General features: G+C 39.1%; 2 protein-coding genes across 2 annotated transcripts; one reads left to right on the top strand and one right to left on the bottom strand.

The window, feature by feature from the left end:
- Positions 1 to 63: 63 nt before the first annotated feature.
- LOC126597162 (SAC3 family protein B-like) lies at positions 64 to 10,195 on the top strand. The gene is made up of 18 exons (XM_050263927.1): positions 64 to 289; positions 958 to 1,056; positions 1,333 to 1,431; positions 1,968 to 2,201; positions 2,519 to 2,596; positions 3,009 to 3,176; positions 3,633 to 3,863; positions 3,950 to 4,206; positions 4,451 to 4,551; positions 4,649 to 4,742; positions 4,838 to 4,959; positions 5,382 to 5,609; positions 5,687 to 5,778; positions 5,858 to 5,951; positions 6,713 to 6,805; positions 6,907 to 7,703; positions 7,789 to 7,903; positions 8,299 to 10,195. The coding sequence occupies exons 1-18, from the start codon at positions 138 to 140 to the stop codon at positions 10,087 to 10,089; spliced, it is 4,845 nt and encodes a 1,614-aa protein (XP_050119884.1). The 5' UTR covers positions 64 to 137; the 3' UTR covers positions 10,090 to 10,195.
- Positions 10,196 to 10,708: 513 nt separating this feature from the next.
- On the bottom strand, positions 10,709 to 14,743 carry LOC126597730 (probable protein phosphatase 2C 35). The gene is made up of 5 exons (XM_050264538.1): positions 13,143 to 14,743; positions 12,175 to 12,306; positions 11,454 to 11,671; positions 11,312 to 11,372; positions 10,709 to 11,159 (listed from the first exon to the last, which is right to left on the bottom strand). The coding sequence occupies exons 1-4, from the start codon at positions 14,058 to 14,060 to the stop codon at positions 11,366 to 11,368; spliced, it is 1,275 nt and encodes a 424-aa protein (XP_050120495.1). The 5' UTR covers positions 14,061 to 14,743; the 3' UTR covers positions 10,709 to 11,159; positions 11,312 to 11,365.
- Positions 14,744 to 15,859: the final 1,116 nt, after the last annotated feature.

Below are 15,859 nucleotides of genomic sequence, written 5' to 3' on the forward strand. Positions count from 1 at the left end.
ACCCACATCGTCACTTGGCGTTTGATGCTTTCAAGTTTGAAAGCTCAAAACTTGGTGGCTTTCTCTGCGACTTCAAAAGTTTGAAACAAGGGAAAGAGAGCAAACCATCAGCAAGAGAAGACACACTCTGAACACAAATGTACCCGGGATTTGGCAAGGCGTCAGGACCAACAGGACCGCCGGGATCGCAGCCACTTTTCGGAAACCTTGGCGGCGGTCGGCCGCCTTCGCCTTCTCCCTCGACCACCCCTCCTTTTTCCGGCGCTGCTCCGCTGGGTTCTCCGTCCAGGTTCGCTCTCTCAATTTTTCTTCATTGTTCATCACATGGGTTTCTTTGGGTATTTGAAACTTAATCCAAAGTATCAATCTTTTTTTTTTTTTTTAATTTTGTATATCGCTCTCCAAGAATTTCTGATATTATATTTCTCTTTGTTTGGTTTAATTTGGATAAATGGGCAGACTTTAGTGCCCAATTTTGTATGAGTAGAAGAGTTTTTTGAAGAAAAAGAATGTATACGGGTCATCGAGTTCAAATTCTTGGGTGCTTGTTGAATCAAATTCTATAAAAATAGCTCACGTCAGCTTTCTAAATCTGTATACCTTCTTTGAGTTTAAGGGTTATGTGCAAGTCTGGATTGATTCGAAGGAGGATTGTAAAAATATATGATTGAATAGCAATTGAGCAATTGGGTTCGGTTATGTTAGGGGGCCTGAAGCTCTACGTCCTTTGGCCTTTGAAAGAGCTCCTTCTGCTGCGAGTCATCCCTGCAGGAGTCCCAATGCGATCACAAAGTTATTGTTGTATGTTTAATTTATATGCATATGTCATAGCAAAATATGGTGCTGTGATATATTATTGATGTATGAATGTGCTGTGTCACATATAAAAACCTGTGATTGAATGGTCCTTGAGCATTTGGGGTTGGTAAAATATTATTCGTGTTTATTTGAACATAGGGGGCCTGAAGCTCCAGGGCAGCTGTATTCTCCTCCCTTAGGCTTTGAAAGAGTTCGTCCTGCTGCGAGTCAACCTTACCCATCTGCGGGAGTCTATAGGTAAGGACAACCCTTGTTACAGTAAACAGCTAAATTCGCTATTATGTTTTTCACTTGGTGTTATATGATTTTTGCCGTATGTATCTGTCTCAATGCTGTCACATTCTTATGGTGTATGTGTAATTTATGACGCCGTCATAGAAAAAAAATAGTATTGTGATATATTATTGATGCATGAATGTACCTGAGGTATGCATAAACACCTGTTATTGAATAGCCATTGAGCATTTGGGTTCCGTTATGTATTAAAAACTTATTGATTTTATTTCACCATAGGCGGCCTGAATCTTCAGGGCAGCTGCACTCACCTCCTTTGGCTTTTGAAAGCGCTCGTCCTGCTGCAAGTCATCCCCACCCATCTGCAGGAGATCATAGGTACAACAACGCCTGTAATTGTACATTCATTATTTTGTGTTTAAGATAATTTTAGAAAACCAATTACAATTAGCATCTCTTCTACCCCTTGGTGAGTTACTTTTGCATGTGGTCTTGGAGAACTAAGTGCTTGAGGCTTGTCTTTGTAAACACAAACACCAACCTATAAGCTTACTGTAGCTTTAAACTAAGGAGCTGGATATACGTTTTGCACGTTTTGACTATAACAGTGTACAAATATATTTTGTTTTCTCTTCATTTCTTCTGAAAGATATACTAGCCGTTGTTAGATGTTTTTTTAACTTTATCAAACAAGCATCCTCTGTAATATAATGGTTGTTGTGTATACATTTCTGATACATGTACAGACCCTTATGTTTAGCAATAGCAACGTGATTCTGTGCTTTACATTTTCATGTATGCATTTATTCGCATGTAAGTCATTTCTGTTTAATGTCACTCCTGTGTTTTATTTTGATTGGTCAGTTGTGCTGTTAAATCAGAAATGTCATAACTTCATATTCTTTTGCTTCCAGGTCCACAGAGTCTCATCCTACTTGGGATCATGGGCAGAGATCCTCCTTTAAGAATTATGATACCCAAGCTCATCAAAGGCCATCTGCTGTCACATCATTTGTTGTTTCTCGTAATTCTGGAACTAGTGTTACTGCCAAGGTGTCCAGATTCCAAGACACTAAAGGGATCAGGTCGCCTCCCTTTCTGTCTAAAGATGTCAATTTTAGAAATTCCACTCAATGTGCCCCTAGAAGGTTAAGTCCTTTCTTTCTTGTTAGTTTTTTCGTTTTGTTGTCTGTGTTTGATCTTGATGAATTTGCACTTATTTACATTAGAAACTGCATTATGCCAACCTAGTGACTCTAGCTGTCAGAAGTGTGCTTACTTTTCAGCGAATGAAACTGTATTATATGACTGCAAACCTTTAATTTGGCCAGTGTATCAACTTTAGTGATATGATCTATGCTTGTTATATTGATCCATAAGGAGGTTAATATGTTTTCTTTACCTTTTCAACTTGAGGTTGAATAGTTTCTTATAGCCACTCAGATTTTTTTGTAAATATGTGCAGTCACTTAGTTGCTCCGAGAATACGATCTCCTCCCTTGGTCTCTTATGAGGATTTGCATCCTTCTGTTGGAGTTGAAGGGTAAGTTCTTAGTTCAACTCTTTGTGTGTGCGTGTTTGAGTTGAAATGATGGGTGACATTTAAACTGTTAATGTTCTGATGAAATCCATCTGTTGTATGCTTACTGTAACGCTGCCATGTTTGGTACTTGGGAAACTATGTTTTGGGCGAGCACATGATAGTTCAGCTACATTATCTCCAAAAATACTGGTCTCTTTATTTTTGCATGTCTGCTTATTGCTATGGGATCATCATAGAGAAGAAAAGTATCTTCCCCGTGAACACCTTTTTTTTTCTTATATTGGTACATGCTTCATATTTTATTAAAGATAATATGGATGGTTTCCTTTTGTGTTTTAAATATGGCTTTAATCTGTAAGATAACTTTATTCAATCCCACAATTTTTTGATCGGGCTGTTGGTTCGCATATAGGCATGCATTTCCCTCTTCTGAAATGGATAGTCGTCAGAAGTTACTTGATCATGCTGAATTGCGGTCTCCTCAAGAACCTTCTCTAGTATCACCTTTTGATGGGTCTTATGCTACTGGTAGAAATTTTCCTCTGAAACATGACAATGGTCAGGCCTCGAAAAGAACAAGGTTCCTACTTTTACTATATACTAAGACTAAGGAAGTTGTCCAAGAAAATTCACATTTTCCTTGAGATGACTATAAAACTTATATAAACATATATTGGTAGACACCTAAAATTTTTTAAGATTCATGAAGACAACTGGGATCTACTTTCTGTAGTGTGGGCAGCCAAAATAGATTATGATATATGTGCAATGCATAGCAGCATAAGGAGAGAAATAGAAGAGTTCTTATTATCTTCTTCTTCTACAAATGGGACAGTTTCATTGCAAAGTTTATCCAAGCGGTTGTTTACTGTAAAGTGAAAGTGGGTCTTTAGGTTTGGAAAAAGAGAAGTTCAATGGAATTTGTGCACTTGTAAAACCTGTTATTCTTAGTGGTATTTTTATGGCATATGCCCTTTTGTATCCCTAAAAATAAGGTGGGAAATATTCTGAGTGAATCTTATATGACCCTTTCCAGGCCTTCTGTATCTTCTGTTGGGTTCAATACTAGATCATATACCAGTTTTAGTACTCCTGATTCTCGGGTACATCAAAAGTCTTTGCCATCTGCAAGCAATACTATTTCTGAAGCTGCTGCAGGAAATGTGACCAGCATCCCTGTGGCCAAAAGGACAAGATCACCACCTTTACTTCCCGAGGATCAAGTGTTTCATGGAAACTCTCATGCCACTCAAGATGGTACTGAACGGTAAAATTTAAGGTGTGTTGGTTATTTTCTACATGCTTACTCAAGCTTGAGGTTTACTAAATTATTTTTCCTGATGTCATTTGCAGAGAAATGCAAGCCAAAGCTAAGCGGTTAGCCCGGTTCAAGGTTGAATTAAGTAAAACTCCACAAAACAATCCTGATAATGTAGAGCCAGGGGTTACTGCAAATAGACATGAGCAATCTAATGTTGAGAGGAACAAATTAGCTGCATATAAATCTACCGAACTGGCTATGGATGGTAATGATGGCAATGCTTTACCTGAGGATGAAGGCGTGGAGTCGTCTGGTATCATTGTTGGGTTGTGCCCGGATATGTGTCCAGGTATGCCTCTCAACCAAGATACACAATTATCTTTGGTTTTTTATGTCTCTAGCATGACCACTTGATAAAATGTGGAGGAAAGTAGGACAAATGGTCGATAGTGTCATCCATAAATGAGGAAATATCAATGAAACATTAACACTCCAGATTTTTAGTAATTTATATCTGTTGCCTTTCTTCTTTTGTGCTAGAAGAGTATGAGACTCAGTCCTTTAATCTCACTAAATTTTCCTTGATATTTCAGAGTCAGAAAGGACAGAACGAGAAAGGAAAGGGGATCTTGATATATATGAGCGCTTGGATGGGGATAGAAATCAAACCAGAATGTCCCTTGCTGTTAAAAAGGTATTCTTTGTGCTATTCCCTCCCGCCCCCACTCTCCTAGAAATTACTTCTGTAATAAGATAAAGTGTGATGGATGTTCAATGTCATTGGTATGCAGTATAACAGAACAGCTGAGCGAGATGCAAACCTGATAAGACCAATGCCAATCCTGCAGAAGACAATTGATTATTTGCTCAATTTGCTTGATCAGCCTCTCCATAAATGGGGGTAAGACTAGCCGACATTCACCTCTCCCAGACCCTGCGTAAAGCGGGAGCCTTGTGCATTGGGTACGACTTTAATTAGCCTTACAATGATAGGTTTCTTAGAATTTACAACTTCCTGTGGGATCGGATGCGAGCAATTCGAATGGACTTGAGAATGCAGCACATTTTTAACCAAGAGGCTATTACTATGCTGGAGCAAATGGTGAATCCTCTTTACTTTTCTTCCTGTTTGCTGATATGCTAGTGAACATAACTACATAATTATCAACATTTAGTGTGAAGAAAAATGTGCGGATTTTTTATTTTTTATTTTTTTATATGAAAGGAGTGAGGATAATGGGATAGCAAAATTCTCTTATTCTTATTGCTCTTCCTCATAGTTTCTGAGGTCCTTTTGCATCGTCTGGTTTCAAGCTGTATAAAAAACACTGGTTAAATTATTCATATGTACTCATGTTATGTTTTTCTTTCTTTGTATAGATACGTAACCCAGAAACTGCTATTTGCCTTTCTATGTATTTCACATACGTATTATCTCTGCATTTTTTTTTCTTCAAGAAGATGCATCTGGTTGGTGATAAATACAAAGCTCTGTTTGACTGATTGTTACGCATTGAGTTTCAGATAAGACTTCACATAATTGTCATGCATGAATTATGTGAATACTCAAGAGGAGAAGGCTTTGTTGAGGGATTTGATGCACACCTCAATATTGAACAGATGAATAAAACATCTGTTGAATTGTTCCAATTGTATGATGATCACAGAAAGAAAGGAATAAACATTCCTACAGAAAAAGAGTTTCGAGGTTATTATGCCCTTCTCAAGCTGGACAAGCATCCTGGGTACATGGTAAGGTCTCCTGCAGTAGTCACTCTGTTGTACATGGTCCATTTTGTTGTTGTCCAAAATTAAGGGATTCCTGCTAGGTTGAACCTGCAGAGCTCTCGCTTGATCTTGCAAAGATGACTCCAGAAATAAGACAAACTTCAGAGGTGCTATTTGCACGTGATGTCGCTAGGTAATCACTTCCTTCACATGTGTTTTCTAATTTCGGTGTGTAAACTGGAATATTGATATCAATTGATTTCCTCTTGCAGAGCTTGCAGAACTGGTAATTTTATTGCTTTTTTTCGACTTGCAAGGGAAGCAAGTTACCTCCAAGCATGCCTAATGCATGCTCACTTCTCAAAGGTATGGTTAAATTTTGCTTATTTTGAGGTACTGCTTCACAATTACATTTAGGATCTTTGACCTCACACAAAGAATAACAAGCTGCTCTATCTACCAGCAAGGCATTCAGTTGCTAAAACATCAAGTACTGTAAAATGCAGTATGTGCTTGTGATTGTAGAAACTTGCTGAGCTGGATAGACAGAATCATATTAAAGATTTTGTTTCTTCCTTTCCAGCTGTATCAATCACATATTTATGTTCATCCATGACATTCAAGGGAAATGTTTTGAACAGACTTTTGAACTCTGTGTTATCAAAAGTATAGGCTTAAAAGATAAGTCTCAGCCATTGTTCTAATATGCTGTTGTAGAGTTTTAGTGTTCTACTAAACCTAGCATATTTTTAAGATAAGGTTTACCTAGGGTTTTCTGAGTGTTTTCTTTGAGCATAAGTGTTTAAAGTGTTTGATTGGTAGCTTTCTTACTCAAAGAAGGGAAGAAGTTGCAAAATCAACCGTGTTATACTCGGATGGAAATCTTTTGTGAATAGAAGTTTGGGTTGAACTTGATTAAAGTATGGTTGCAGTGTCTAGGGCCTGGGCTCTAATGATTTTCATACTTATGACCCAAGGCAGTAAGATTCGGCCATAGGGTCTTGTAACAGAATCATAACACCGCTCATCTTCAGGCTTCAGCTGATGTGATTTACTTGTTGCTGCTGAAGTTAGATTTGTTTATTGGTACAGATAAGATAACTAACGATCTTTTCTGTTTTGACCAGTTACGAACCCAGGCACTTGCTTCTATACACGCAGGTCTCCAGAATAACCAAGGTCTCCCTATTGCGGATGCTGCCAAGTGGCTGGCAATGGAGGTATGATTCTTTGGTTTGATTACAATTCCATTTCGGTACCCAGTGGCGAAGGAGGAACCATTTTAACTTATCTGATGCTCTGCTTTGATGATTGAAATTAGGAAGATGAAATTGAAAGCCTTTCAGAGTATCATGGGTTTGTAATAAAGTCATTCCAGGAGCCATATATGGTGAAGGAAGGTCCATTTCTCAATGGTGATGAGGATTATCCTACCAAGTGTGCTAAACTTGTTGATATGAAAAAGTCAAGAAGGATAGTAGAGGATGTTTTGGCTTCTAGTCAAGTCATACCCTTGTCTTCTAAAGCAACAAAAAAGCCTCAGTTGACTAAGTCAAATAAGCCTGAACCCAAAGTTATTTCATATGTTGAAAAGAAAAGTCCTGTTCGTCGTGCCCCAGCCATTGAAGTTACAAAACCTGTCCATGAAGTTGATGAAGAAATGCCTAATTTTGAAGCTTTTTCACCCCCAAAAGATGCCAGACAAAAGCAGCAAATGATTCAAACACCAATTTTTGGTCAATACGGTGAAGATTCCCCTGAGGTGGCTGCTGTGTCTCCTTCCCTGTGGGGTTTCTCATCATTTACACCTCAGCCGGATAAAGTTGGTACCATTGAGAAGCGAAACTATGATGCTCCTTTTAGTAACTCTCCAGAGACAAGCATGCATTCTGGCATGGAACGAATGCCACTGCAAATTGAGTCAAAAACATATGTACAAGAGAGATCTGTTGGTATATATAGTTCCGGGAAGGAATACCCAGATATCCAAATTATGGTAACTGATAAGTTGGAAGACAAGGAACATCCAGATCTTCATCAGATAGATGAAAATAATGATGTTATGGAGAGTTCTCAACAGGAAGAAATTGCGGAGGCAAAATTTAAGTTGATACTGAGGTATATAGCTTGTTGTACTTCTTTGGCTATATGTTGAGGCTATTGTTATCCTGTACCTTCATGCTCTCACTTTTCTTCTCATCAGATTATGGAAGCGGCGTGCTCAGAAGCTAAGAGAATTGCGAGAGAAAAAGCAGTTGGCAGCAAATGCTGCATTGAATTCTTTATCATTGGGGCCACCAATTCAACTCAAGACAGATGTAAGCCTTTTCAATTTTATGAAACTAAAATACCTGTCTGCTTTATCGTGCAAGTTTGTTTTTGTTTGTGCTTAAAAGATAGTCATAAAGGCAGTAGATTTTCTTCTTTGTGAGCTTAGGTAGCTGTAGTTGGGTGTTGTTGTGGGTTCGAGCATGATTCAATAGTTTCATCAATGGAAAGATAATTAAATTGTTGGATTTTAGAGATTGTTTCTTTGTTCACTGCTGTCTTACTGGATTTCTTGTCCCATAATGTTCTTTTCTGACTTTATGAAGCATTTGTTCCTATAGGAGAGCTGTGTTTACATCTATTAGAACATAGTTCATTAGCTAGGAAAGAAATCCAACTGATTATTTATCTTGGCCTTGGAATAATTTTTTGTTTCATTTTGTAGCAACCAAGCACTTCTGGCGAGTTTGACATTGATCTCATCTTGAGGGAGAGATATAAAAACCATGGTCAGTCATGGTCAAGACTTAATGTTTCAGATGTAATAGCGGATATACTGGGCACAAGAAATCCAGATGCTAGATGCCTCTGTTGGAAAACTGTTTTATGTTCTCAGATGAACAATCTAGAAGGTGATGACCTAGGGCAGAGGAGCCATGTCTTGGGAGCAGCCCCCTGGTTGCTTTCAAAGCTCATGCCTTCAGCAAATGATGTGGACAATGATGATGAGGATCTTGTAGTTTCATCTCCTGGTGTCTCTGTATGGAAGAAATGGGTTCGTGGCCAATCTGGTTCAGATCTGAATTGCTATTTGTCTGTGGTCAAGGATGCAAGTTTTGATAACCTATGTCAGAGTGTATCTGGTGCAAGTGCTGTTTTGTTCCTTACATCTGAGAGCATCCCTTGGAATTTGCAAAAAGTCCATCTTCATAACCTTCTGATGTTGATACCGTATGGTTCCTGCTTGCCCCTTCTGATCTTAAGTGGCTCTTACAAGAACAATGTTAATGACTCCACTATTGTTGATAATTTGGGTCTCCATGACTTGGATAAGTCACTAATAAGCAGCTTTCTGGTTGTTCCACTTGTTGAAAGCCAGCAAATGGGACGATTGGATGGTTTTTTCAGTGACAACCGACTTAGGGAGGGGCTCCGGTGGCTTGCAAGTGAATCGCCCCTTCAACCCATTCTTCATCATGTGAAAACACGCGAACTCGTTCTTACCCACTTGAATTCTTCACTGGAGCCACTAGGCAGAATGAAAGATTATGAAGCAGGTCCAGACAACTGTATCCTTGCCTTCAATGAAGCATTGGATTGGTCACAGAAGGAAATTGCTGCTGCTGTCAAATCAAATCCATCCAGTTGGCCTTGCCCTGAGATTGCTTTGCTGGAGGAGTTCAGTGATGAGTATAGGGTTGTGAAATGGTGCTTGCCAAGCATAGGATGGAGCTCAGCGGAAAAAGTTGAACCGCTAATGTCAGCACTAGGGGATTGTAGGCTTCCAGCTTTTCCCGACCATATTTCATGGCTACCCCAATGTTGTAATGCAGGAAAGGAGATTGAGAACCTGAGAGGTGAACTTGAAAATGGCTTGATCGAGTACCTGACGAATTCAAGTAAGATGATGGGACTTGCACTTGCTATAAAAGAGGCACCTGTAATGCTACAAAGAAGCTGTCGGCTGGAGCGCCATGACTCGTGCTGCTATATAGTCCCGAATTGGGTTATGATCTTCAGACGAATTTTCAACTGGCGGTTAATGGGTTTAGCCAATGGGGTCTTTTTGTCAGCTTATGTATTGGAGAGTCCTCATCTTAACGCAGTTTTTGAAAATCTGGGTAAGTTGGGGCTTGAAGATACCGGACCTTCGCCCTGTTACCTTAATCAGCTGTCTCTGGATGAAATCCTCGAAGTTGGGCGCGCCCCTCTTTCATCCCATAGAGGTCAGCCCTTGGTAGAATCTGGTGTAGCTGTTCCTGAAACATCTCCTAATGGTGAAATCCACGAGACCCCGAATAGAACGGACTGGATGGAGGATGAACGAAGTTTGGCGCACGATGGTCAAGCGGAAATAGAAAACGTACCCCACGAAAATGGGAGATTGGAGAATGCTGGCAGAGAAATGGTGGTGACTGGAGAAGTGGGCAAGGGGGCTGAAAAATTAAGCAGATTGTTAGAACAGTGTAACATGTTACAGAATGTGATAGACGAGAAGCTGTCCATTTTTTTCTAACTTCTAACGATTTTTTGTACGAATTTTGTATTACGTGTAATATTTGTTGTAACAATATTGTATTTACCTGACGAGATATACCAAGTTGGGGATGCTTTACTCCGAAGTCCTAACCCCACAATGATAATCTAAAAAGACGCCAAACGCATGCTTGCACGTAAACTTTAATCTTTTTCTTTCTTTGGCCGCGGGCTCCCAAAAAAGAAGGTGCTCTGCTCTGCATTGAACAGCACCTTGATGGAGCACTTGTTTTCCAGTGATTGGCTAGCAATGTTTTCACTAGGCAATTTGTAGACAAGTATATTATGCACAATCGCTTCTAGCGGTGGAAACCTGATTGATGGTCAATAACCAAGATCTACAATTTTCGGGCAAAGTAGTTATCGCTAGGATAAGAATTGAGGTTTGCCAAGAAAGGTGAAGGCATGTAGGCCACTCTTGCACTGAAGATTTTGCCACTTGATGAGGAAACAAACAACTTGAAAAGAGCCCCACATTCCACGACAATCTCATACCTTGATCACATTCTTGAATCCAATCCAACATTATTGCTCAAAAATCAGCATCCAAATAACACCACACGTCTTCTCATCTTTAACAAAGCTAAACAAGATTCGAATTCTGAAACGCTAACCATAGCGTTACATAAAGCGCAATTTACTGCTCATAAGTAGGTCATGCCTAAATCAGTTAAGAATCCATTTCTGTCTCGAGAGGAAATCATATTATACATATAGAGAAGTGGCAGGAGCATACACAATATGTTATATCTACTCATCATCGTTAAGTTTTAGGAGACGACGAATTACAACCGAAACTAACAAGAAGATTAAGTATGTGAAATGTTCACCCTAATTTCCATGTAAATGAACCTTCTGTATGTACCTCCTACTTCAATCTCATTTCCTCCCTCTATCTATATTGTTGGATTAGCAGAAGATAATATGTTCTCCAGGCATATCACATAGGTCAAAAACCGTGTTATTAGTGAGATTAGCGTTCAGGGGAACATCTTCTACATGCAGAACCAACGCTTCTGGTAACGGCTGAATGCACCGCTAACACACATCCTGCAATCAGAAAAAGTTGAATCAGGTATTTGAACAAAGGCATTGATTGACTCTCCAAAGTGATCTCTCCAATAATAAGCTCGTTATGGTCAACTTAATTGGAATTGTATCTGATATAAAAGGACTGAAGGGAACATCAAGTAAATAAGTACCACTTAAGAAAAATAACAAGGAGACGTGTGGCAGCTCCATTAAGGCCCTTCAGTTCAACCACTGCAGTCAATGGAGGGAACATAAATGGATAGTTGTAGCATAATAGTCACAGAATGATATATGACAGCTTAACAGACATACCAACTCACAGGGCTCTGACATGTAGGAGATGGAACAACAATAGCTGGGCTTCGATTCATCGAAAGCACAAGCTGACAAGACTGTATTTCTGAGGAATCACTTCTCACAGAACGGTAAACTTCTGACCCAGTGGTAACAGATGACTCGGAAGTTTTTCTCACCCTTGTTGCTGGCCTATTATTGGCCCCACTAGCTCCATCTGTAGCACCACCAGCTGACTGTAGCACGCACAATATAAAGTTGGTAAACGAGCCAATCAATAGAGCGTACATCGGAAAACAATGCCCTCTATAGCTAATATCAGATTATGCATGTGTCATGTGCAACGCAATAAGAAGCAGCAATACGATAGGAGTGTAATAGGATTTCTCATATTCCTCTATTCCTCTATTCCTTCATGTTATAGATAATATCATCAAGCTAGTTGTAAATTTAAATCATCTTCTGGACATGGGGCATATGTTACCCAGTGTCCGATGTCACCCTGCTAAATCGGATGATCAGAAATTTACCGCTTAAAATGTGCAACTTTACAATAGAAACTAAACAGAAGCAAAAGTGTAACCTTATTATGGAAGCCCCTAGGGACCACATATCCTACACCCAAGAATCTTACAGCTTACCACTATGAGGACCGATGGGAGTTCGTACAAAGCAGGGGCATTGGAATCAGCCTAAAGAAAAGGTAATAAAATTAAGAGAAGGTTTATACAATTCATACATTGGACAAGCCTTTGATGTGAACGATGATTATTGTTATATCATCTGTCCGGATTTCATGTTCCAACCATAATTTATATGATTCTCCAGCAATGGCAGCACATGCATCTCGAGGATCTGGATATCTTGCCGCCTGTACGAAGAATTGTGTGCGAATATTTGTGAGCCGGAAGGATAGTAATAGAAATATTTAAAAATTAAAAAGAGAAAACAGTTTGACATTTTATTCTTTTTGGTGTATAGCATTAATGCTTAATAATTACATATTTAATGAAAACTCTGTAACTATACAGGATGAAATCCACATATAAATTGGTCAATTACACAGGTAGAAGATATATGGACACAAAAGGGCAGTACCTCAAACGCTAACTTGCTTGCAAACTGTAAAATGGCAAAAGACTTAGCAGTTCATAGATGCTAAAGAGGAAAAGTACACAAGCAACTTCTACTTTTGGAATATTCTTTGGTACAAATACGACAACATGACATTAATGATTCTAAATGAGCTACCAATAGTGCAACCATTAGTTTATATTGAGCTCAGACTCAACAACCATATTAGATATGCCAATGACAAGATAGTTTTATCAACGATGTTCCACAACGATATTTGAAGTTTCTTCCATACTTATAAAATCAACTCCAAATAACAACTTATTTTCTGATGGCAATAGAGGTTTCTTCCGTACTTATTGCTTTATATGTCGAGAGCTAACAAATCCCAATGTATCATAGACCAACATGGACACAAGAGCATACAAACAATCATTTGCCTAGGTCATTGTACAACATGCAAGATGATGAACTATCCGTGAGATACCAAAAGCAGCAAAAGATCAATGTATTAGCAATGAGACATTCAAATACAATGCATCAATAACAAATTCAGTTGAGCATCATTTAAAAGGGTAACAAACAATGAAAGAATTGCTTTATTGCAGTCTACAAATGGTCAAAGTGACATACCATATCAACCACAGCTTGGCTTGAGAGGAACTCGAAAACTCCATCACTTGCGACAACAAAGAAGAGATGATTAGGTGTCAGCTTAACCATTGAAACCTCTGGAGTGGCAACCACACCAATCGTCTCCGCGGTGCCATCACCTACACTCCTTGTAAACGCAGTTCCAGGATACCTTCCGTTTGGAATCCACAACCTTGGTGGATCACCACTTTCACTCTCTTCATCACCCCACGTCTGGATATCTGGATCCTTCAGCCCGTCCACTTGATCAACACTCATAACTCTGGCCCCACACAGCTTTACTCTCTCATACTCGTCTTTCCTAAATGGTGTTTGGTCACAAGACAAGTCCTCTGCAATAATTCTATTACCATCTGTAACTGCAATCACTGCTCTCGAATCACCCACATTCGCGACATAAAGGGTATCCCCAATAACAAGCACAGTAATTGCCGTGGTACCACTCATAGTATCATCAATCTTACTATTATGCAACTCATAATTCGTCGTTAGAAAAGCAGAATTGTAAGATTTCACAGGGTCAGCTGACAATGTGGGATCATTGGCTAATATCTCTATTAACCTGTCCTTAACAAAATTAGCACACTGGGTACCAAGTTCGCCATGCCCATCAAACACACCAAAGAAATGGATATTCGGGTTACCTCGGACTTGCGTACTAACACAGAAACTGTCCTGGTTTTCCTTATCCGGCGAGTCAGGATAGTAGCCGCGCTGTGTTAACAAAGAGTACTCCAAACGATAGCCGTGTGAAGGAACAGGGACGAACTCCAATGACCTCCGTGAGAGTATGTGCTTCCTCTGAGCGCTGTACGGACCAGCATCTCTGAAGTCCCGGAGATCACCATCGGAAGACTGGGGGTACCGGCCGCAACACTTGCCATGGACACAACCCATGGCTTCTACAAGGGAAAGAAACGAGATGAACAGAGCCAAGAAATTCAAATCCAGGTCAATTGCACCCAGGTGTTTGTAAAAATGCCTGAAAGAAACCAAGCGTGATCAGCTTCCAAAACGCAATTCTTGGTGCGAATGGTGAAATGGGTAATCTTGGAATTCGACAATGTGGAGCTTGAAGTGGTGATCCCTCTGAGCTGTGACTACAGAGGATCAAGCTTCCCCAGATGATAATTTCAGGTGGGTTTTGTTTTCCACCCTCAAAGAAATGAAATTTCCGGGAAAATTCTCACAAGAGAAAAATATCCGCCACCCAGAAACGATGTTCAACACAAAACCACAGAGCAACCCAAAGGAATAAAATGTTTAAAAGGTGGAGACCTTTTTGTGTTTCTGTGATCACACGCGCAATGGGGGAATTGACACAGTAAAACCGAGGAGTTTGTGGGTTTTCAGAAGAAAAAATACAAATTCTACTTTCTTTTGAGGGCACAAGATCAGGGCTCAAGAACTTAAAGAATCAAAAATGCGAAACCCTAAGAAAGGAAGAGTCCAAAGAAGATGGGGTCTGTGTCTGTCTCTGTCTGTGACTCTGAGAAATGGTGGCGAAATGGGGTTTCTTGAGAGAGAGAGGGAGACGGGGATGAGATTCTATGTGTGCATGGGTTGAGTGTGTGAAAGAAACCCATGTCCCAAGGAACCAACCAAACCATGTAGAAGTAAAGGTCCTGTCCTTTTTTGTAATTTTAATTTATAATTATATAAAGATTTTTTAGTCAAAATAGTCCCTGAAATTTGCATAACTCATCATTTTGATAATTGAGATTTGAAATCGATAGAATTGTTCCATGAGTTTGTCCACAATTAATCATTTTGGTTCTTCCATGAAAAATCTCCATAAAATAAGAATAAAATAACAAAAATACCCTCAATTTTGGTTAAGTCATTTTGACTTATTGTTTATTAAATTGAGAGTAATTTTGTCATTTGGATCCCTATTTAACATAATTTTTCACCCAATGACCAAAATGATTGATGGTGGACAATCTCAGAGATCATTTCTATTGATTTCAAATCTTAGGGACCAAATAAATGAGTTATGAAAATCTCATGGACCATTTTGGTTAAAAAGTCATATATAAATTTTTAAGCATTGATTCATGGACTTTGGTCTAATTAGAGTTTTGATTCCTAAATTAAAAATTGTTGTTTCAAAAGGAAATATTACATAAGAATATCTTGAGATCATGAAACTCTAGCTATATTTGCAACTAGCAACAGATGACAAGAAGGAAGAGCTTGCTAGAAAAAGACTGGACCCAAACTGCATGACAAACCCAAACATGCCAAATCATCACCAACAAAATTCTTTTTACGGCAAATATGTCAAATTTCACAAAACCAACTTTGGTGCATAAGAGCATGACAATTCAATACTAAACTTCCCCATGAGTGATTATCCACTTTTGCATTTAAAATTAATTGTACTGCAAGTGCATAATCGAATTCTATCATAATCTTCTCAAACTCATTATTCCAAGCAAGTTGTAGTCCAATAAAAATACCCCTAACTTCAGCACATAGAATCTCACCTCGACCAACATTAACAAAAAAAACCAGAGACCCATGTTCCCTACGAGATTTTGAGAACACCACCACCAACAATGAAATTGGACAACCCCTTGCGACACCCATCAACATTAAGTTTTACCCAACACTTAGGAAGAGGTTCCCAATGAAGAAAAATATATGTTCGAAGGGGCTCTATGGCTTTCAAGTAGGCAATAATAACTAAGTTG

The sequence above is a fragment of the Malus sylvestris genome, chromosome 13, assembly GCF_916048215.2.
Source record: "Malus sylvestris chromosome 13, drMalSylv7.2, whole genome shotgun sequence".
In the NCBI taxonomy this organism is placed as follows: domain Eukaryota; kingdom Viridiplantae; phylum Streptophyta; class Magnoliopsida; order Rosales; family Rosaceae; genus Malus; species Malus sylvestris.